Source organism: Leptopilina boulardi, unplaced genomic scaffold, assembly GCF_019393585.1.
Source record: "Leptopilina boulardi isolate dan_hultmark-lab unplaced genomic scaffold, ZJU_Lbou_2.1 LbouV2_25, whole genome shotgun sequence".
NCBI lineage: Eukaryota > Metazoa > Arthropoda > Insecta > Hymenoptera > Figitidae > Leptopilina > Leptopilina boulardi.
Genome location: NW_026137807.1, coordinates 54231 through 79054, shown reverse-complemented (window position 1 = coordinate 79054; position 24824 = coordinate 54231). Strand labels below are relative to the sequence as shown.

Here is a 24824-nt window from a genome sequence, read left to right as displayed (position 1 = left end):
TATAGTATAGTATAATAGTATCAGTAGAAAATAATTTATTATAAACCCCCATCAGAAAATGAAAATTTTTCTGGTTTATGTGAAAAAAGTGAATTTTTTTAAAAAAACTTACTCTAGTTCTTTCGGAGAATATTTCAATCCTATATTAGTAAATACTCTTGCATTTTCTAAAATATCATATGTAACATTTGCTGATTTATATAACTGTTCTCGACACCTTACTTCGTAATCCTTATCCATACAATTGCTAAGACTATTTTCGTACAATTCTACAAAAAAATGAGAGAATTTAATAATTACTTAATGATAAATAATTAATTTATAAATATTAAAAAAAAAAACTTACTAAGTCGAGTTGCAGTACATAATTTGTTTAAAATTTTACTAATTAAAACTTTAATATCGTCATCTGTTAGGGAAATATCATCCTTAAGACAATTTTGTATAACTTTTAATCCACTTTGAATTATATTCGTGAGATTTAAATCTCCCATACAATTGTCGTCAGTCTTACTTAAAGCATCCTCAATTGATAATTCATGTTTTCCCAAATAAAAATTATATACGTCCTTATAAATTTCGTTTATTTCATTTAAATCTACGGCATTATTTTTACATTTTTCTCTTATTTCATTTCTTGATAATTTATAATAACTATCTAATTGAGCCTCTGTATTTGATATACAACCTGTAAAAATTTTATTTCCATTAATTACAAGAAATTAAATAAAAGTTTTTTTTTTTTTAATTTTATAGTAATAAATAAAAATATAATAAATTATAAAAATTTTATAGAAAATTTCATAATATGTACATTAATTATAATAATAATTTGTAAAAAATGTTATTTTTTTTTTTTAATACAAGCCACGGATTCTACGACTTTTTCTGACTTTTTATTTAAAAATACGAATTTTTTTTCGAGTTATTTTAATAAATGCGACTTTTTTTACATTTTTTTAAAAAAATGTTAACCAAAATACGTTTTTTTTAGTATACAATGCAGATCTTCTTCAAATCTTTTTTATTTCAATTATTTAAAAAATTTTTAACTCGAATTATTTACTAAATTAATTATTTTTAATAATTTTAATGAAATTCTTCACAAATTCAATTATCTCAAACTATTTTTTAATTATAATTCTTATAAAATTTAATAATTGTTTGTAATTTTTAAAAAAATTAGCAAATAAAATTACTAAAAATATTTAATTCAAAATCACTGTCAATTTAATTATTTGCAAAAAGTTGAATTATTTTTAATGATTACTTATAATAATAATATAGAAAAAAATAATAATAAATTAACTTACTCAGAAGCCCAGCAGAAAAAGTTGCGATTATAAAAATCATGTTCAACATAATTGTAGATACTTTGCAGTTCAACTATAACAAAATTAATATTTAGATTTCTTTTTATAATCGAACTATCCCTATTTTTTATTCTTTCTGAGCCAATATATGACGTGTAGATGCAATTATTTATTTTAATTAAATAAACATTACGCATTTATAATATATTGTGAAATATCATATTTCAACAAATGACGTACAAGATATTTATAAATATAATTGTTAAAATTTTGTTTTTCATGACAATGATTAAATTTACATTTATATTTTTATTTCTGTGGAATTTGAAAACTTAATCAGCCTTGAAAAAAAAATTTATGAAAAATTTAATAGTTATGCAAATAGGGAAATCGAGGCTCATGTGAGTTTAACCTTGAGTTTAACACACGAACAAAGCGAGTGCGTCAAACTCATACGAGTCTCGATTTCTCCTATTTGCGCCCATGCGCACGTTTCTTAATGTTACATTTTTTTTTAATTCAGATATTTATTTTCAATATCTGCGTATAAACTGTAAAAATTTAGTTTTTAGTTTTATGTAAATTTAACGTTTTCAAAGTTAGTTCCTTATACGTCATTTTTTATTCTTCAGAAAATTGCTTTCATAGAGCACTTGAACAAATCTTTCCATAACTTGAAAGAAGAAAATATTTTAAATTATACAAATTTTTTTAATTTATATAAAAATAAAATTTCCTCGTTGTTTAAAAGTTGCAAAATTTTTTATATGTACATACAGAATTTTTTTTAGTTGCGTTTATTTGTGAAACAAATAAAATTTATTAGAATCAAAAATATAATTTTAATTGATTTAAATAAACAGCTGATTTGCGCTAAATAAACATTTATTAAATTTAAAAAAAAAATTACATTTTTATATAATTCAATTGTTACTCGGGGGTTTTTTGTGTCGCTGATTACGAATCTAAAATCAGTTTTTAAAAATTCAAAATAGCGGATCCAAAATGGCGGACGACTTCTGGAAAATCTAATGCAATTCGTTTAAAACTTGTTACTCGGGGGTTTTTGGGGTCTTTGATTATGAATCTGAAGTCAGTTTCTGAAAATTCAAAATGGCGGTTACAATATGGCGACCGTAAGTTTTAAAAATCCACGAAATTTGCTTTAAACTTGTTACTCGGGGGTTTTCGGGTCGCTGATTACGAATTCAATGTTAGTTTTTCAAAATTCAAAATGTATATCCAATATGTGTTCATTGTAGTACAAAAGTTGACCAAAAGCGAACGTCCTGGATTTGTAAAACTTGCAATGTTCCGCTCTGCCTATTACCAACAAGAAATCGTTCACCATATTGGATCCGCCATTTTGAATTAAAAAATTTTTTAAATCTGACCTCAAATTCGTAATCAGCGACCCCGAAAACGTTCTAGACATCAGGTTTTGAAAAATGTCGGCCTCATCCTTAATTGCGTGACTCAAAGGGTTAAAAAAACTGACATTTCTATATAATTCATTTTTAATCGTATAAGAAAATTTTATTGTTAATAAATATTTTTAAATTCTGAAGTAAATTTATAAATTTAAAAATAAAAAAAATAATATAAAAATTTAAAAATTATTTTTAATTTGAAAGATTAATATATGAATATTGCATATGGAACATTCCACGGGATATTTACATTTAAAATTTTTTTTTACCTGAATCATTTTTTTCGAAATCTATATGAAAAATAAGGATATACGTATTTTTTTATTTTTTTACTTGATAAAAATGAAGGAAGTTATGATTTTTTGAAATTTAACGTCAACGATGGAAGTGTGTTTTTAGGACATTTTTTAATCTATTGTACTAATAAATTAAAAATTATGCTATATATGAAATTTGTTCAGTTTTACAAATCCAGGACGTTCGCTTTTGGTCAGCTTTTGTACTACAATGAGCACATATTGAATCCACATTTTGAATTTTGAAAAACTAACATTGGATTTGTAATCAGCGACACACCAAAAACCCCCGAGTAACAATTGAATTATAAAAAAATGTAATTTTTTTTTTTAAATTCAATAAATGTTTATTTAGCGCAAATCAACTGTTTATTTAAATCAATTAAAATTATATTTTTGATTCTAATAAATTTTATTTGTTTCACAAATAAACCCAAATAAAAAAAATTCTCTATGTACATATAAAAAATTTTGCAAGTTTTAAACAACGAGGAAATCTTATTTTTGTATAAATTAAAAAAATTTGTATAATTTAAAATATTTTCTTCTTTCAAGGTATGGAAAGATTTGTTCAAGTGCTCTATGAAAGCAATTTTCTGAAGAATAAAAAATGACGCATAAGGAACTAACTTTGAAAACGTTAAATTTACATAAAACTAAAAACTAAATTTTTACAGTTTATACGCAGATATTGAAAATAAATATCTGAATTAAAAAAAAATGTAACATTAAGAAACGTGCGCATGGGCGCAAATAGGAGAAATCGAGACTCGTATGAGTTTGACGCACTCGCTTTGTTCGTGTGTTAAACTCAAGGTTAAACTCACATGAGTCTCGATTTCCCTATTTGCATAACTATTAAATTTTTTATAAATTTTTTTTTCAAGGCTGATTAAGTTTTCAAATTCCACAGAAATAAAAATATAAATGTAAATTTAATCATTGTCATGAAAATCAAAATTTTAACAATTATATTTATAAATATCTTGTACGTCATTTGTTGAAATATGATATTTCACAATATATTATAAATGCGTAATGTTTATTTAGTTAAAATAAATAATTGCATCTACACGTCATATATTGGCTCAGAAAGAATAAAAAATAGGGATAGTTCGATTATAAAAAGAAATCTAAATATTAATTTTGTTATAGTTGAACTGCAAAGTATATCTACAATATTATGTTGAACATGATTTTTATAATCGCAACTTTTTCTGCTGGGCTTCTGAGTAAGTTAATTTATTATTATTTTTTTTCTATATTTCATTTCATTTCATTTCATTTATTAAGTTAACGGGACATGCCCTTTCGTACAATAGTACTTATTATAATATAGATACAAACTTGTATATAAAAAATATAAATATAATTATAACTAGGTTGGTGCATTTTAATTATTATTTAGTATTAATCTACATAATGCCGAGGTGAATCTTGTTAAATTATTGTCAAATAGGTCTATTTCGTTAGAAATTGAATTAGCTTCTCTACTAAGTCTATCAATTAAAGCATTGTTCCCATAGTTTGTTCTATGAAATGCTACAGAAAAAAGTAAGTAATTCCTTGTTGTTCTTACTGGAACGGACAAATTTATTAATGACAGAAGAGAAGGACACTGAATAATTCCGTTTAATAGTCTGTACAAGAAACTTATATCCGCATAAAGAAACCTTGAGGAGACCAAAGGGATATTTAATATTGAACGTAAGTTATTATAATCATGCGTGTATCTATCAAAAGGAATACCAAGTTGTCTTGCAGCAAATCTAAGAAATCTATTTTGTATACGCTCAAGTCTAATAATCTGGTATACATACATTGGTGACCAAATAATACAGGCATATTCAATTATCGTTCTGACAAGTGTAAAGTATAGAACCCTCAGTGTTACAAAGCTGTGAAAAACCGATGCATTTCTCGTTATGAATCCCAGGGACCTTAAAGCTCTTGAAACCACATCCGAGATATGTTCATTGAAAGAGAAATCACTAGTAAAAAGTACACCTAAGTCACGAACTATTCTCTCCCTGTGTAATTCGTCATTACCAACTGTGTAATGATACAACAATGTTGTTTTTTTGGTGAAGGAAATAACATGACTTTTATTAATGTTGATTGACATATGATTTAGATCACACCATTCCGATAATCGATCAAGATCACCTTGAAGTGATAAATGATCTTCATACGGATTTATAGAATTCAAGACTTTATAGCATTTAAGGTCATCAGCATACAAAAGGAAGGAAGAGTTCATGAAAATTGATTTTATATCATTCATAAATAAAACAAAAAATAGTGGTCCAAGATTAGATCCCTGTGGAACACCTGAGATAGCAAAAAAAGGATCAGAGTAAACATGGTTTACTCTAACAACTTGACACCTGTCAGAGAGATAGCTTCCAAAAAATAAGAGTAAATCATTTGATAGACCCATTGTCTTAAGTTTAGTCAACAATATACTATGATCAACCCTATCGAAGGCCTTGGTTAAATCCGCATAAATTACGTCAACTTGATATCCCAATTCAAGGTTAATAGTTATAAAATTTGTAAACACCCCAAGGTTTGTTAATGTGGAACGTCCTCTTACAAATCCATGTTGTTCTTCAATAATAATATTTGACACAGCAGCATATAATGATTCAAAAATTAAACTTTCAAATATTTTAGATATGGCACTTAATAAAGTTATTGGTCTATAATTTTGAACATTATTTCTATTATCAGACTTGTAAACAGGAGTTATTATCCCCCTCTTCCATTCCAAAGGAAAAGTACAAGTTTGTAATGATTTATTAAATAATATATATAGAGGCTCTATAAGAGCATAACCACATGACTTTATAAAAGAAGGAGGAATTTTATCCGGGCCCGGGCCTTTATTGACATCTAGTTCTTTTATCTTTTTAAATATATCATTTCTAGTAATTGATATAGATTGCAGATTCACCTCAACATTATTAATAGAAAATAAATCAGATGCTTGTGGTGGAAAAGTAATATAAACTGATTTAAAATGTTTAACAAAAAGATTAGATATTGATAGTGGTGTATCACCAAATTCATTTCTTAAAAACATGTGATTTGGTATACATTGGTTTTGTCTAGTAGAATTAACAAAATTCCAAAAAAATTTTGGATTACTAATAATTGAATTCTCAGTTTTAGAAATATAATTATTATAAGATAAAGTAGATAAATTTTTACAATCAGATCGCAGTTTAGTAAACTTTAAATAATTGAGTTCAGTTTTATTCTTAACATAGTTCATATGAGCAATTTTTTTTGCTAGTACCAATTTCTTTAATATTATTATTATAAGTAAAAAAAAACATTTTCAATGGAAAGAATAATTTTTCTCGCCTACTAAAATCTATTTTCAGGCCTTGGATCGACATTATAGCACAAAAAAGTCGATGTTTTTTATTTTAACAAAATTTAACTGGTTAATAAATCTTTTACTTCAAATTACTAATGTTATTAGATATTAAGTTCAATTTATTAATTTTGTAATGAGAATAATTCTATAAGAATATTATCAAGAAAATTTATTTCTAATATTTCTTTTTTATTTTCAAATAATTTTTTTTTAAATAATAATAATTTTGGAAGAGTTATAGTTTGAAATTTTTAGAAATAATTGAATTTCAAAAAATTTTAAATGGAAAATTTTAGAAATAATTAAATTTTAGAAGCTTTTCAATTGAAATTTTTAAAAATAATTGAATTTTAAAAGATTGTGTTAAATTTCAGACAATAATTATAATAAGAGAAATTTTTAGTGATTTCTGGTGCTAAAGATTTTATTAGAAATCACATTACAAAAATTTAATTCCAAAAGTTTTTAATTGAAAAATGCTTTCAGATAATTGATTTTTCGAAGAATATTATAAAAATCATTAAAAATAATTCAACTTTTTTCAAATAATTAAATTGACAGTGATTTTGAATTAAACATTTTTAGTAATTTTATTTGCTAATTTTTTTAAAAATTACAAACAATTATTAAATTTTATAAGAATTATAATTAAAAAATAGTTTGAGATAATTGAATTTGTGAAGAATTTCATTAAAATTATTAAAAATAATTAATTTAGTAAATAATTCGAGTTAAAAATTTTTTAAATAATTGAAATAAAAAAGATTTGAAGAAGATCTGCATTGTATACTAAAAAAAACGTATTTTGGTTAACATTTTTTTAAAAAAATGTAAAAAAAGTCGCATTTATTAAAATAACTCGAAAAAAAATTCGTATTTTTAAATAAAAAGTCAGAAAAAGTCGTAGAATCCGTGGCTTGTATTAAAAAAAAAAAATAACATTTTTTACAAATAATTATTATAATTAATGTACATATTATGAAATTTTCTATAAAATTTTTATAATTTATTATATTTTTATTTATTACTATAAAATTAAAAAAAAAAAAACTTTTATTTAATTTCTTGTAATTAATGGAAATAAAATTTTTACAGGTTGTATATCAAATACAGAGGCTCAATTAGATAGTTATTATAAATTATCAAGAAATGAAATAAGAGAAAAATGTAAAAATAATGCCGTAGATTTAAATGAAATAAACGAAATTTATAAGGACGTATATAATTTTTATTTGGGAAAACATGAATTATCAATTGAGGATGCTTTAAGTAAGACTGACGACAATTGTATGGGAGATTTAAATCTCACGAATATAATTCAAAGTGGATTAAAAGTTATACAAAATTGTCTTAAGGATGATATTTCCCTAACAGACGACGATATTAAAGTTTTAATTCGTAAAATTTTAAACAAATTATGTACTGCAACTCGACTTAGTAAGTTTTATTTATTAATATTTATAAATTAATTATTTATCATTAAGTAATTATTAAATTCTCTCATTTTTTTGTAGAATTGTACGAAAATAGTCTTAGCAATTGTATGGATAAGGATTACGAAGTAAGGTGTCGAGAACAGTTATATAAATCAGCAAATGTTACATATGATATTTTAGAAAATGCAAGAGTATTTACTAATATAGGATTGAAATATTCTCCGAAAGAACTAGAGTAAGTTTTTTTAAAAAAATTCACTTTTTTCACATAAACCAGAAAAATTTTCATTTTCTGATGGGGGTTTATAATAAATTATTTTCTACTGATACTATTATACTATACTATAATAATAAAAAAAACAAGTTGTTTATTTCATAACCATTTATAGCTTTCTCATCATGATAAACAACACTTATATTATTAGTTTTAAAAAAATTCGAAATTTCAATTTTTTGTTAAAAATAAAAATAGCAATCAAGTTTATAAATATTGGTAAAATGTAAACTTTAAATACATCAATCGATTTGTTTTAATGCCATAAATACAATTTTGACAAGAATTAATTAAAATTTCAAAAATTCAAAAAAATTCTAATTCGCAAATTCTATACATTTCAGTAGAATATGAACTTAATATAGGTTAATCGATTCGTTTTAATGCAAAAAATAAGTTTTTGTAAAAAATGTTTTAATTTTTATAAAATATTTTCTCTTTTTTTTGAAGGATATTTGATGGGTTGTTTTATTGTTCATCAACTAGAATGTGTACTCATGAACAGAGCCGTGCGCATATGAAATTGACACTCAGTATGATGGCTCCAGTATTATCAGAAAATTAAATTTTTGAAATGTACTACAAAATTTACATTAACAAATGTATATATAATAAATAAATTTTAATTGAAAAAATGAACTTCAGACATAATTTGAAAAATTTTTAAACAAAATGATAAACTTTATTAAAAACGTTATGTTTTTAATTTTCAACTGTTGAAAAAAAATACAAAATAACTTGTATTCTACTAAAACATTTTATAAGTAATCGAAGTTTAATTAAATTTTTGAAAAGTGTTATTTGGTAAAATTATTTAACACAACTTTTGATTTTTCAAAATTGTAACTGAAAAATTTTTAAGTTTGCAAATTATTATTATTATTATTTTCAGACAAATTTTACAAATATAACAGATTATTATTTTTATGTTCAAAACTTTCTGTATAATTACATGTCTTTTGCATTTTTTTTAAACAATATTATTAAATATTTAATAAAATAATTGTAATAAATTATGAAACATAATATATTCCGAGGTGCAAAAGGCAAATTGATGAAAAAAAGTATAAATGACAAATTCAATGTTCGACGAATAGTGGAATTAAAGAAACTTTCCGAAAATTTAATTTGCTGCAATTGCAAAGAAATTTTAAGTTTAATGAACATAGTTCGCGAAAAACGCAAAGGTTTATTTTCTACTTTTCATGTCGCAAGTGTTTAAAATTTTCTTTACTTCAATTATTTAACTATTTTTCGATTTCAAGTTTAATTAATTAAGTTTACAATTTAAAAAAAAATTAGCAAATAAAATTACATACTAAAAATTTACCCTTATGAAGTTGGCGTCGACGCTCAGCGCCAAAAATTGTTTTTCACAGGACAAGAAATTTTTTTTTTTAATTTTCGGTTCAAATAATGCCTTGTGAAATACTTTTCAACTTATTATGTGGAACCAAAAACTTTTTAAAAATGATTAGATATTTTTGGTCCTCTGAAAAATAATTTTCAACGCTGAGCGTCGATGCCAATTTCATATAGAGGTAAAAATTTGAATTTGAAACCTTCTAAAATTTTTTATCTAAAACTTTCTGAAATTCAATAATTTCAACTATAACTCTTCCGAAATATAATTATTTTAAATTATTTTTATAATATTATTCAAAAATTCAATTGTGTGAAAGCATTTTTTAATTAAAAAATTTTTAAATTTAATTTTTGTCTACAATTTCTAATTAATTCTTTATCAACAAAAATCACCAAAAATTTTAATTAAAAATCACTTGAAGTTGAATTAATTTTAAAAATCTGAATAGTAAATCTCTGAAGATTTAATTATTTTTAAAAAATGTTATCTAAAATCATCCCGTGTGGGATTTGCGTTTAATCATTAATTCTATGTATGAATTAATTGATAAATGAAAATATCCGTTAATAGTATGCATAAATTACATATTTTTTAATTTTTTAATTAATTTATTTATTATTACTTTTAATTATATCCGACAGTTAATTAATTAGAACGTTAATTAATAAATTCAATTTGAGTAAGAATTTAATTTAAAATTGAATAATTATTAAATAAATATATTATTTATTCATAACTTAAGCTTATTTATTATTAATTAACTTTTATTATTAATATTATTGATTAAAAAACATTATGGCAAACTTGAGGGCAAGATGAGGGCAAACGTGAGGGCCCATAAGGGCGCCCTCATCGATGAGCACGTCTTTTCCATGAGGGGCCACCAAGGATCATCCATATGCGCCCCTTATGGCATGAGGGCGATCCATAAGGGCCCCCACTGGGGGCCCACATCACTTTTCCACACGGGATTTGATGAATTATTTTCAATTTTGTAAAATTTAACAAAACTTGTTTAAAATTTAATTATTTCTAAAAATTTCAAAACTATAACTCTTAAAAAGTTTAATTATTTTTAATAATTTTAATATTTCTTTAAAAATTCAATTATTTAAAAAAGTTTCAAATAAAAACTCTAAAATTGAATTATTTTCAGAATTTTTTGTTTTATAAATTTGTTCTACTTAATTAAAATTGAGAAATTAATAAAATTGATTTAATATCTAATAGGGTCAACTGGGGTAAATCCGAACGCTTTTAGTAAATTTCAACAATAACATAAGTTTTTTCTTTAAAAAAAAAATACTTCCGGTATTCTGGTGCATGAAGTTGTTACTTTACTTCCATAGAACAATTTTATGGGGTAGAAAATTTTTTTGATAAATTACAATCGCAGGAAACTTAGCGTTCGTATTTACCTCGATACTTTGCAACTTTCCTAAAATATGGGGGTAAATACGAACGCCACTGTATTTCAGAAAAATCTTAGGGAAAATAAATTTAAAGTATTGCAATTGTTAAACTTATATAAAAACTCAAAAAAAAATACGATAATAAACCTATTATGTAATAATGCATCATATATAAATACAAAAATCAAACAGGTTAAAAATTAAAATGCATTACACAATTAAAACCTTCAATAACTTTATCAAATCATAACGGATTTTTGCAAAACTTGGTACAGAAAGTATTTTGGAGTGATTGAATGTAAATACAAAAATAAAAGTCAAATTTTTTAAATTCAAAATGGCGTTCTTTCCTAAAACTTATTTTTAAAAATGATCAAATTTGCTTACTCCAAATTCGTAATCAGCGACCCTGAAACCCCCCGAGTAACAATTTTCGAGCGAATCCAATGAATTTTTTAATTCTCGTCCGCCATTTTGAATTTTGAAAAACTGACTTCAAATTGGTAATTAGCGACCCCAAAAACCGTAGAATACCAAATTTTATTAAGATCCTGAAAAACTTTTTTCAACAAACCATTTAGCAAAAAAAGTGGAACACTCCTTCGAGAGAACAGAGATTAAGTTTCTGCTTATTAATTACTAACGAGGATACATATAGAAAGAAAAACGTTTTTCTATGTACTTTTATAATGTTAAAATAATAGTGTAATCAAATAAAAACAATTTTGTGTGGCTTTGATGTAAAAAAAAATTATTAAAAATACCGTTCGGATTTACCCCAGTTTTCCAATTTTCTTGGGTAAATACGAACGGTCTGATATTATTAATAAAATTTTACAGAAGGCAAAAATCAAAAATATTTTTTGTTTTAGTATTCATAACAAACAATTATAAATAATAAAATGAATTTTTAGCTTCTTTTTCTTCAAATACGAGACAAAATACTGAAAGAGTGTCATCTTTGATTTTCAATCTTTTTTGCAATACTTGTTATCTTTGTTTATGCTGTTGCTAATTAACAAACAAAAAATGGGATAATACTTAGAATCTCTTCAAAAGGATCTGAGGTAAAAATTCTCATATCGAACTTATTTTTAAAAATTTTAATTAAGCTGAAATAATTAGCGTTCGGATTTACCCCCCGTTCGGATTTACCCCGACTGACCCTAACATTAGTTATTTAAAGTAAAATACTTATTAACTAATTAACTTATTAACTAAATTGAATTAAAATAAAAAAATCGACTTTTTTTTGCGCCTGAAATTCGATCCACGGCCTGCTCAGGGTGTGTTATATATTTTTTATTTATGTATTCTAAAAAATAATTTTAAAATTTTAACAGCTTTTGAAAAATCGACTGAACGTGTTGATTTTTCTTCTTAATTTATGTCAATCAGGAGAGCAAATGAAAGAAAAAGTTTTCTCCTCTCCCGAAATGAGATTGGGTCTAAACTTGCCAATTGCATCGACAAGTGGTAAAAATTATTTTTACAATTGTTAATTTTAATTAATAAAATATTAAAATTCAAATATAAATTACAAATATTATAATACAATAAAAAAAATCCAATAATTGTATTTAAAAAAAAAAAAATTTTCAGCACATTCTTCACAATCTTCTTGTTCTCAAGGATTAATTGTTCCATTGGGAAGTGCAGATACAAATTTTCGATGTCTAACGTCAAATATAAGTCGAATTTTCAATGAGGATTGTATTTCTGAAGATATTTTAGTTCACACCCTGAAAAAAGTAATCTCATATTTAGAGGAAAAATCCTCTTCTAATTTCCTCTCAATTTTTCCTCTTAAAACAAAAGTATTCCACTTGAATGTAGAATATTTTTATTCTTTGGTGACTCCTTACTAAAAATCCCTGTATAAGATCTTGTACAATTTCCTGTACAGGATCAGCAACTGAACTTGTACAAGTTCTGACCAATTCCTGTACAGGAAAATGCATACGAATTTGGAACAAGTTCATGTGTGAGATCTTGTACAAGATCTGGTGCAAGATCTTGTACAAGAAAGATATTTGTACAAGAAAATGTACATGATCTTGTACAATTTCATGTATAAGTACTTGTACATGAACACGTTCATGTTCTTGCACATGTATAGTTGTAAATTTTTTTTATTTTAATAAAATTTGAGATTTTGATAATTATTAACCACTAAGATTCGTAACTCATGCATGCTAAAAACTATTGCGCAGCTGTAAAGGTTAATGTAAACTATTGCGCAGCCTTTGAAGTTTTTAATTTTTAGTAAAGAAAAACACGAATTAACATGTGCAAGAACATGTACATTTTCTTGTACAAGTATCTTTCTTGTACAAGATCTTGCACCAGATCTTGTACAACATCTTACACATGAACTTGTTCCAAATTCGTATGCATTTTCCTGTACAGGAACTGGTCAGAACTTGTACAAGTTCAGTTGCTGATCCTGTACAGGAAATTGTACAAGATCTTGTACAGGGCTTTTCAGTAGGGCTAATAATAAAACAAAACAATTTTTTTGAGGTTCTGATGTCAAAAACATTGAATTAAAGTTAAATAAATAGAGAAATCTATTAATTAATATAAGTAATTGACTATAAATCATTAATTAAATTTAATATTTAATTACAGATATTTAATTAAGTGCATGATAATAGCTTTTCTTTATCAGTTTATAACCATAATTGTCAAATTATATGCGAGAGGAAAATCCTCTCAAGTGAAGACTATTACTTTTGATACAATATTTAAGAGGAAAATATGCATCAAAATAAGAGGAATTCGCTAGAATCAAGATTACTTTTTTTAGAGTGCAAGATTTGATTTATTTATTCCAAGGTATTGAGGTAAAAGTATTGAAACTCGATTCAAATTTTGGTTTTCAAATTGATCCACTTGCAAAAGTTAATATATCACAAAAACAAGCACTCTTGAGATTAAGTAAAGTTGGTTATTTACATAATACAAGAGGAAGTTAATAGGTGAGTAATTATATTTGTTTATTTCAAAATTAATGTTTGAATTTAACTTGATTTAAAATTATGATTTAAAACAAAGAATCGTTTATATTAAAAGTTTTTTAACATTTTTTTTTAAATTATTTTTAATACATTTTTTACATTTAATTTTATATATATTCTAAGATTCAAAATTCATCTTTTATAGTAAAACCAAATTTTTGAAGTAATTTTTTTTTAAAATAAGTTTTTTTTTATAATCACCAAATTGAAAGTTGTTCTGGATATGAAAGAGCGATTAAAAAAAATGTCTGTAATAATATTTTTTTCAAATATTAATACTTTTCAAAATAATTGATAATATTTTAAATGAAACAAATTTGCAACCTTAAAAATTTTTCAGTTACAATTTTGAAAAATCAAAAGTTGTGTTAAATAATTTTACCAAATAACACTTTTCAAAAATTTAATTAAACTTTGATTACTTAAAAAGTGTTTCAGTAGAATACAAGTTATTTTGTATTTTTTTTTCAACAGTTGAAAATTAAAAACATAACGTTTTTAATAAAGTTTATCATTTTGTTTAAAAATTTTTCAAATTATGTCTGAAGTTCATTTTTTCAATTAAAATTTATTTATTATATATACATTTGTTAATGTAAATTTTGTAGTACATTTCAAAAATTTAATTTTTGACTAATACTGCAGCCATTAATCTGAGTTCCAATTCCAAATGCGCACGTCTCTGTTCATGATTACACTTTCTAGTTGATGAACAATCTAACAACCCATAAAATATCCTTCAAAAAAAGAGAGAAAATATTTTATAAAAATTAAAACATTTTTTACAAAAACTTATTTTTTGCATTAAAACGAATCGATTAACCTATATTAAGTTCATATTCTACTGAAATGTATAGAATTTGCGAATTAGAATTTTTTTGAATTTTTGAAAGAAAATCGTTTTTTGTATTTTTTAAAATAACTTTTTCCTTTATAGAAATTTTAATTAATTCTTATCAAAATTGTATTTTTGGCATCAAAACAAATCGATTGATGTATTTAAAGTTTACATTTTACCAATATTTATAAACTTGATTGCTATTTTTATATTTTTAACGAAAAATTGAAATTTTGAATTTTTTTAAAACTAATAATATAAGTGTTGTTTATCATGATGAGAAAGCTAAATGGTTATGAAATGAACAACTTGTTTTTTTTATTATTATAGTATAGGATAATAGTATCAGTAGAAAATAATTTATTATAAACCACCATCAAAACATGAAAATTTTTCTGGTTTATGAGAAAAAAAGTGAATTTTTTTTTTAAAAACTTACTCTAGTTCTTTCGGAGAATAATTCAATCCTATTTTAGTAAATAATGTTGCATTTTCTGAAGTATCATGTGTAACATTTTTTGATTTAAATAACTCTTCTTCACACCTTTCTTCGTAATCCTTATCCATACAATTGCTAAGACTATTTTCGTACAATTCTACAAAAAAATGAGAGAATTTAATAATTTAATAATTACATAAAGATATTTAAATAGTTTAACGTCCGAGAAATATATTAATTAGAAGGTTTCGTATGAATAAAACGATAACATTAGGACCATTGTTGTTTTAATAAAAGTTTACTCCAACGTTTCGATATCTAAATGATTTCCTCTTCAGGGAGTCAAATAAGAAACATATGTCAAGTCATAGAAATAATGGTCAATTGCGGTGTCAAATTAATGAAAACAAAACCACCCTAACGTTGGAGAGAAACATAGAGTTTGGAGTTCAAATCCAAAATTGAATAATCAAATTCACAATCAATCCATTTTTTAAAAAAAATTTAATAACTGAACAGACACATTATAAATAAAACATATGATAAATAAATAAATAAATAAATCACACAATTTATAAATAAACAATAATAATATAATAATACAATAATAATATTTTATTTTATTTATTTCATTTTATATTGTTTATTTATAGATTGTGTGATTTATTTATTTATTTATTTATTTATCATATGTTTTATTTATAATGTGTCTGTTCAGTTATTAAAATTTTTAAAAAATGGATTGATTGTGAATTTGATTATTCAATTTTGGATTTGAACTCCAAACTCTATGTTTCTCTCCAACGTTAGGGTGGTTTTGTTTTCATTAATTTGACACCGCAATTGACCATTATTTCTATGACTTGACATATGTTTCTTATTTGACTCCCTGAAGAGGAAATCATTTAGATTTCGAAACGTTGGAGTAAACTTTTATTAAAACAACAATGGTCCGAATGTTATCGTTTTATTCATACGAAACCTTCTAATTTACATAAAGATAAATAACTAATTTATAAATATTAATAAATAAAACTTACGAAGTCGAGTTGCAGTACATAATTTGTTTAAAATTTTACGAATTAAAACTTTAATATCGTCATCTGTTAGGGAAATATCATCCTTAAGACAATTTTGAATAACTTTTAATCCACTTTGAATTATATTCGTGAGATTTAAATCTCCCATACAATTGTCGTCAGTCTTATTTAAAGCATCCTCAATTGATAATTCATGTTTTCCCAAATGAAAATTATATACGTCCTTATAAATTTCGTTTATTTCATTTAAATCTACGGCATTATTTTTACATTTTTCTCTTATTTCATTTCTTGATAATTTATAATAACTATCTAATTGAGCCTCTGTATTTGATATACAACCTGTAAAAATTTTATTTCCATTAATAACAAGAAATTAAATAAAAGTTTTTTTTTGAATTTTATAGTAATAAATAAAAATATAATAAATTATAAAAATTTTATAGAAAATTTCATAATACCTATGTACATTAATTATAATAATTATTTGTAAATCTTTTATTTTTTTTATTTTTTTTTTTTTTAATACAAGTCACGGATTCTGCGACTTTTTCTGACTTTTTATTTAAAAATACGACTTTTTTTCGACTTATTTTAAAAATTTTTAACCAAAATACTTTTTTTTTAGTATGCAATGCAGATCTTCTTCAAATCTTTTTTATTTCAATTAATTTAAAAAATTTTTAAATAAAATTATTTACTAAATTAATTATTTTTAATAATTTTAATGAAATTCTTCACAAATTTAATTATCTCAAACTATTTTTCAATTATAATTCTTATAAAATTTAATAATTGTTTGTAATTTTTTAAAAAATTAGCAAATAAAATTACTAAAAATGTTTAATTCAAAATCACTGTCAATTTAATTATTTGCAAAAGGTTGAATTATATTTAATGATTTTTATAATATTCTTCGAAAAATCAATTATCTGAAAGCATTTTTCAATTAAAAACTTTTGGAATTAAATTTTTGTAATGTGATTTCTAATAAAATCTTTAGCAACAGAAATCACTAAAAATTTCTCTTATTATAATTATTGTCTGAAATTTAACACAATCTTCTAAAATTCAATTCTTTTTAAAAAATTAAATTGAAAAGCTTCTAAAATTTTCCATTTAAAATTTTTTGAAATTTAATAATTTCAATTATAACTCTCCTGAAATTCAATTATTTTTAATGATTTTTAAAATATTCTTCGCAAAATCAGCTATCTGAAACCATTTTTCACTTAAAAAGTTTTCAAATTATTGTATTTTGGTTTGCAATTTCTAAAATTTTTTTTAGTGAAATAATAAAAAAATTTTAATTAAAAATCACTTCAAGTTCAAATAATTTCAAAAATCAAAATTGTAAATCTTTGAAAATTCAATTACTTTTAAAAAATTATATCTAAAATTATTTGATAAATTATTTTTAGCTCTGTTAAATTTAATTATTGTCTGAAATTTAAAAAAATCTTTTGAAATTCAAATATATCTAAAAATTTCAAACTATAACTCTTCCAAAATTATTATTTAAAAAAAAATTATTTGAAAATAAAAAAGAAATATTCGAAATAAATTTTCTTGATAATATTCTTATAGAATTATTCTCATTACAAAATTAATAAAATATTTAATAGGGTCAACTTGGGTAAATCCGAACGCTTTTAGTAAGTTTCAACAATAACATAAGTTTTTTCTTTTAAAAGACAATACTTCCGGTATTCTGGTGCATGAAGTTGTTACTTTACTTCCATAGAACAATTTTATGGGGTAGAAAATTTTTTTGATAAATTACAATCGCAGGAAACTTAGCGTTCGTATTTACCTCGATACTTTGCAACTTTCCTAAAATATGGGGGTAAATACGAACGCCACTGTATTTCAGAAAAATCTTAGGGAAAATAAATTTAAAGTATTGCAATTGTTAAACTTATATAAAAACTCAAAAAAAAATACGATAATAAACCTATTATGTAATAATGCATCATATATAAATACAAAAATCAAACAGGTTAAAAATTAAAATGCATTACACAATTAAAACCTTCAATAACTTTATCAAATCATAACGGATTTTTGCAAAACTTGGTACAGAAAGTATTTTGGAGTGATTGAATGTAAATACAAAAATAAAAGTGAAATTTTTTAAATTCAAAATGGCGGACTTTCCTTAAACTTATTTTTAAAAATGATCAAATTTGCTAACCCTGAAACCCCCCGAGTAACAATTTTCGAGCGAATCCAATGAATTTTTTAATTCTCGTCCGCCATTTTGAATTTTGAAAAACTGACTTCAAATTGCTAATTAGCGACCCCAAAAACCGTAGAATACCAAATTTTATTAAGATCCTGAAAAACTTTTTTCAACAAACCATTTGGCAAAAAAATTGAAACACTCCTTCGAGAGAACAGAGATTAAGTTTCTGCTTATTAATTACTAACGAGGATACGTATAGAAAGAAAAACTTTTTTCTATGTACTTTTATAATGTTAAAATAATAGTGTAATCAAATAAAAACAATTTTGTGTGGCTTTGATGTAAAAAAAAATTATTAAAAATACCGTTCGGATTTACCCCAGTTTTCCAATTTTCTTGGGTAAATACGAACGGTCTGATATTATTAATAAAATTTTACAGAAGGCAAAAATCAAATATAGTTTCTGTTCTAGTATTCATAACAAACAATTATAAATAATAAAATGAATTTTTAGCTTCTTTTTCTTCAAATACGAGACAAAATACTGAAAGAGTGTCATCTTTGATTTTCAATCTTTTTTGCAATACTTGTTATCTTTGTTTATGCTGTTGCTAATTAACAAACAAAAAATGGGATAATACTTAGAATCTCTTCAAGAGGATCTGAGGTAAAAATTCTCATATCGAACTTATTTTTAAAAATTTTAATTAAGCTGAAATAATTAGCGTTCGGATTTACCCCCCTTTCGGATTTACCCCGACTGACCCTAATTAAAATATTTATTAACCAGTTAAATTTTGTTAAAATAAAAAAAATCGACTTTTTTTGTGCTTTAATATCGATCCGAGGCCTGAAAATAGATTTTAGAAGGCGAGAAAAATTATTCTTTCCATTGAAAATGTTTTTTTTACTTATAATATTATTAATAATATAGAAAAAAAAATAATAATAAATTAACTTACTCAGAAGCCCAGCAGAAAAAGTTGCGATTATAAAAATCATGTTCAACATAATTGTAGATACTTTGCAGTTCAACTATAACAAAATTAATATTTAGATTTCTTTTTATAATCGAACTATCCCTATTTTTTATTCTTTCTGAGCCAATATATGACGTGTAGATGCAATTATTTATTTTAATTAAATAAACATTACGCATTTATAATATATTGTGAAATATCATATTTCAACAAATGACGTACAAGATATTTATAAATATAATTGTTAAAATTTTGTTTTTCATGACAATGATTAAATTTACATTTATATTTTTATTTCTGTGGAATTTGAAAACTTAATCAGCCTTGAAAAAAAAATTTATGAAAAATTTAATAGTTATGCAAATAGGGAAATCGAGACTCATGTGAGTTTAACCTTGAGTTTAACACACGAACAAAGCGAGTGCGTCAAACTCATACGAGTCTCGATTTCTCCTATTTGCCCCATGCGCACGTTTCTTAATGTTACATTTTTTTTTAATTCAGATATTTATTTTCAATATCTGCGTATAAACTGTAAAAATTTAGTTTTTAGTTTTATGTAAATTTAACGTTTTCAAAGTTAGTTCCTTATGCGTCATTTTTTATTCTTCAGAAAATTGCTTTCATAGAGCACTTGAACAAATCTTTCCATAACTTGAAAGAAGAAAATATTTTAAATTATACAAATTTTTTTAATTTATATAAAAATAAGATTTCCTCGTTGTTTAAAAGTTGCAAAATTTTTTATATGTACATACAGAATTTTTTTTAGTTGCGTTTATTTGTGAAACAAATAAAATTTATTAGAATCAAAAATATAATTTTAATTGATTTAAATAAACAGCTGATTTGCGCTAAATAAACATTTATTGAATTTAAAAAAAAAATTACATTTTTATATAATTCAATTGTTACTCGGGGGTTTTTTGTGTCGCTGATTACGAATCTAAAATCAGTTTTTAAAAATTCAAAATAGCGGATCCAAAATGGCAAACGACTTCTGGAAAATCTAATGCAATTCGTTTAAAACTTGTTACTCGGGGGTTTTTGGGGTCTTTGATTATAAATCTGAAGTCAGTTTCTGAAAATTCAAAATGGCGGTTACAATATGGCGACTGAAAATTTTAAAAATCCACGAAATTTGCTTAAAACTTGTTACTCGGGGGTTTTCGGATCGCTGATTACGAATCCAATGTTAGTTTTTCAAAATTCAAAATGTGCATCCAATATGTGCTCATTGTAGTACAAAAGCTGACCAAAAGCGAACGTCCTGGATTTGTAAAACTCGCAATGTTCCACTCTGCCTATTACCAGCAAGAAATCGTCCGCCATATTGGATCCGCCATTTTGAATTAAAAAATTTTTTAAATCTGACCTCAAATTCGTAATCAGCGACCCCGAAAACGTTCTAGACATCAGATTTTGAAAAATGTCGGCCTCATCCTTAATTGCGTGACTCAAAGGGTTAAAAACACTGACATTTCTATATAATTCAATTTTAAACGTATAAGAAAATTTTATTGTTAATAAATATTTTTAAATTCTGAAGTAAATTTATAAATTTAAAAATAAAAAAAATAATAAAAAAATTTAAAAATTATTTTTAATTTGAAAGATTAATATATGAATATTGCGTATGGGGCATTACATGGGATTTTTACATTCAAAATTTTTTTTTACCCGAATCATTTTTTTCGAAATCTATATGAAAAATAAGGATATACGTATTTTTTTATTTGATAAAAATGAAGGAAGTTATGATTTTTTGAAATTTAACGTCAACGATGGAAGTGTGTTTTTGGGACATTTTTTAATCTATTGTACTAATATATTAAAAATTATACTATATATGAAATTTGTTTATTTTTTAAAAATTTTTTTAAATATCTCCTCAAAAATAACGTACCTATAAGAGAAGTACCAAAAAAGTTGAAATTAAACTTAAAAAGTGAGTTTTCTCAAAAGAGACACTTTCGATTTTTAATTTTTTTGTTTGCATTACAACCTATGGTGACTGAAGAATTTTTTCCCCTATCTGTGAAAGTGGTACCTTTTTTTTTTTAATTTACTATTTACAATTGTTTTAGTACGGCTCACAGAATTTATGCAGTTATTTTACAAATATAACCTTTTTCCATTATTATTCATTTGTTTTTTTTAATTTTCATAAAAACATTAAAAAAATTTTAAAAAACTGAACAAATTTCATAAAATAGCATAATTTTTAATTTATTAGTACAATAGATTAAAAAATGTCCTAAAAACACACTTCCATCGTTGACGTTAAATTTCAAAAAATCATAACTTCCTTCATTTTTATCAAATAAAAAAATACGTATATCCTTATTTTTCATATAGATTTCGAAAAAAATGATTCGGGTAAAAAAAAATTTTTAATGTAAATATCCCGTGGAATGCCCCATATGCAATATTCATATATTAATCTTTCAAATTAAAAATAATTTTTAAATTTTTTTATTATTTTTTTTATTTTTAAATTTATAAATTTACTTCAGAATTTAAAAATATTTATTAACAATAAAATTTTCTTATACGTTTAAAATTGAATTATATAGAAATGTCAGTTTTTTTAACCCTTTCAGTCACGCAATTAAGGATGAGGCCGTCATTTTTCAAAACCTGATGTCTACAACGTTTTCGGGGTCGCTGATTACGAATTTGTGATCAGATTTAACCTTCGCCGGACTGGATACTTTTTATATACACGGTTGACAAGATCCCACCCAGGGTGGGCCAAATGTTTTCTTCTTTGTATATTGCAATAAAAACTTAGAATCATTTAGTTTTTTTCCAAAATTGTTATATGTTACCAAATAATATATTTTATTAATGTTTTGTTGATTTTTTATTTGTTTAAACAATTTATTATTAATAATTTATAACTTTTTCAAATATACATACGACAGTAGAAGAATTTTATAAATTTGTTACCTTTTCTTCGTAGTTATTAATTCAAAGGTTATAAATAAAATAAAATATATAATTCAATTTGCAACAACTATTATTATAAATTGTTTAAACAAATAATTATTGCTATTTATTAACATTCTTCATAATATTCCTAGAAAATTGCAATTTTTTTCTAATTTTTCAACTTAACAAGCACAACATAATAACACAAAGATTTTATATGAATTTACTATTTAACCAATTGTTTAAACAAATAATTGTTGCTATTTATTAACTTTCTTTATAATGTTCCAAGAAAGTTGCAATTTTTTTCTAATTTTGCAACTTAACAAGCTCAACATAATAAACATGAAGATTTTATATGAATTTAGTTTTCAAACGATTGTTTAAACAATTTATTGTTGTTATTTATTAACTTTATTTGTTTAAACAATTGTTGAATTAATAATTTTACTTCAAATCTATCTTTTATTATATTCGGCTTGATAAATTGCAAAATTAAAAAAAAACTGCATCTTTCTAGGTGCAGAACAAAAAAAGTTAGTAAATAATAACAATAAATTGTTTAAACAAATGAAAAATGCAATATAATATTTTTTATATCTATTATTTGACATCATAAAACACTCACAGTGAAAAGTCTGCATGATTTCAAGTCTTTTTGTAAAATAGAATTAAAAAAATATCTGAATCATCCCGGTTATCTTCGTACATACATTGATAAAAGTTATAAATGATCAAGAAGAAATTTTTTTTAAAAATTTGTTTTTACATTTTTTGAAAGTTCTTAAGATTTTGTTCAGTGACTTAAAATCGCGATTCAATTAAGGCAAAACTTTAGAAGATATGGCAATTTCAATTTGTCCGGCCCACCCTGAGTGGACATCTTGTCAAGCGAAGGTTAAAAAATTTTTAAATTCAAAATGGCGGATCCAATATGGCGGACGATTTCTTGCTGGTAATAGGCAGAGTGGAACATTGCGAGTTTTACAAATCCAGGACGTTCGCTTTTGGTCAGCTTTTGTACTACAATGAGCACATATTGGATGCACATTTTGAATTTTGAAAAACTAACATTGGATTCGTAATCAGCGATCCGAAAACCCCCGAGTAACAAGTTTTAAGCAAATTTCGTGGATTTTTAAAATTTTCAGTCGCCATATTGTAACCGCCATTTTGAATTTTCAGAAACTGACTTCAGATTCATAATCAAAGACCCCAAAAACCCCCGAGTAACAATTGAATTATATAAAAATGTAATTTTTTTTTTTAAATTCAATAAATGTTTATTTAGCGCAAATCAGCTGTTTATTTAAATCAATTAAAATTATATTTTTGATTCTAATAAATTTTATTTGTTTCACAAATAAACGCAACTAAAAAAAATTCTCTATGTACATATAAAAAAATTTTGCAACTTTTAAACAACGAGGAAATCTTATTTTTATATAAATTAAAAAAATTTGTATAATTTAAAATATTTTCTTCTTTCAAGGTATGGAAAGATTTGTTCAAGTGCTCTATGAAAGCAATTTTCTGAAGAATAAAAAATGACGCATAAGGAACTAACTTTGAAAACGTTAAATTTACATAAAACTAAAAACTAAATTTTTACAGTTTATACGCAGATATTGAAAATAAATATCTGAATTAAAAAAAAAAATGTAACATTAAGAAACGTGCGCATGGGGCAAATAGGAGAAATCGAGACTCGTATGAGTTTGACGCACTCGCTTTGTTCGTGTGTTAAACTCAAGGTTAAACTCACATGAGTCTCGATTTCCCTATTTGCATAACTATTAAATTTTTCATAAATTTTTTTTTCAAGGCTGATTAAGTTATCAAATTCCACAGAAATAAAAATATAAATGTAAATTTAATCATTGTCATGAAAAACAAAATTTTAACAATTATATTTATAAATATCTTGTACGTCATTTGTTGAAATATGATATTTCACAATATATTATAAATGCGTAATGTTTATTTAATTAAAATAAATAATTGCATCTACACGTCATATATTGGCTCAAAAAGAATAAAAAATAGGGACAGTTCGATTATAAAAAGAAATCTAAATATTAATTTTGTTATAGTTGAACTGCAAAGTATCTACAATTATGTTGAACATGATTTTTATAATCGCAACTTTTTCTGCTGGGCTTCTGAGTAAGTTAATTTATTATTATTTTTTTTCTATATTATTATTATAAGTAAAAAAAAAACATTTTGAATGGAAAGAATAATTTTTCTCGCCTACTAAAATCTATTTTCAGGCCTTGGATCGACATTAAAGCACAAAAAAAGTCGATGTTTTTTATTTTAACAAAATTTAACTGGTTAATAAATATTTTACTTCAAATTACTAATGTTATTAGATATTAAGTTCATTTTATTAATTTTGTAATGAGAATAATTCTATAAGAATATTATCAAGAAAATTTATTTCGAATATTTCTTTTTTATTTTCAAATAATT

The 24824-nt window shown here is 23.8% G+C and overlaps 2 protein-coding genes across 8 annotated transcripts in view; one reads left to right on the top strand and one right to left on the bottom strand.

Annotated features, from left to right (window-relative positions):
- The window catches only part of LOC127280776 (uncharacterized), a 34780-nt gene extending 15247 nt beyond the window's left edge, over positions 1–19533 (bottom strand). The window contains exons 1-4 of one of the 4 annotated variants that reach the window (XM_051304031.1): positions 19398–19533; positions 16250–16591; positions 15210–15366; positions 14481–14669 (exon numbers count right to left, since the gene is read on the bottom strand). In XM_051304031.1, coding sequence (XP_051159988.1) covers positions 14555–14669; positions 15210–15366; positions 16250–16591; positions 19398–19446 — 663 coding nt within the window. In that variant the 5' untranslated portion in view covers positions 19447–19533 and the 3' untranslated portion in view covers positions 14481–14554. Of the gene's footprint in view, positions 1–112; positions 270–346; positions 689–1313; positions 1457–14480; positions 14670–15209; positions 15367–16249; positions 16592–19397 lie in introns of those variants that run through there. The other 3 variants (XM_051304028.1, XM_051304032.1, XM_051304029.1) reach the window with 3 other exon arrangements.
- Positions 1–24824, top strand: part of LOC127280775 (uncharacterized) — a 35596-nt gene that overhangs the window by 8649 nt on the left and 2123 nt on the right. The window contains exons 1-4 of one of the 4 annotated variants that reach the window (XM_051304027.1): positions 4179–4271; positions 7520–7861; positions 7939–8095; positions 8585–8773. The exons of 1 other annotated variant lie outside the window; for it this stretch is intronic. In XM_051304027.1, the coding sequence (XP_051159984.1) occupies positions 4223–4271; positions 7520–7861; positions 7939–8095; positions 8585–8699 (663 nt within the window). In that variant the 5' untranslated portion in view covers positions 4179–4222 and the 3' untranslated portion in view covers positions 8700–8773. Of the gene's footprint in view, positions 1–4178; positions 4272–7519; positions 7862–7938; positions 8096–8584; positions 8774–24403; positions 24516–24824 lie in introns of those variants that run through there. 2 more of the 4 variants (XM_051304024.1, XM_051304026.1) reach the window with 2 other exon arrangements.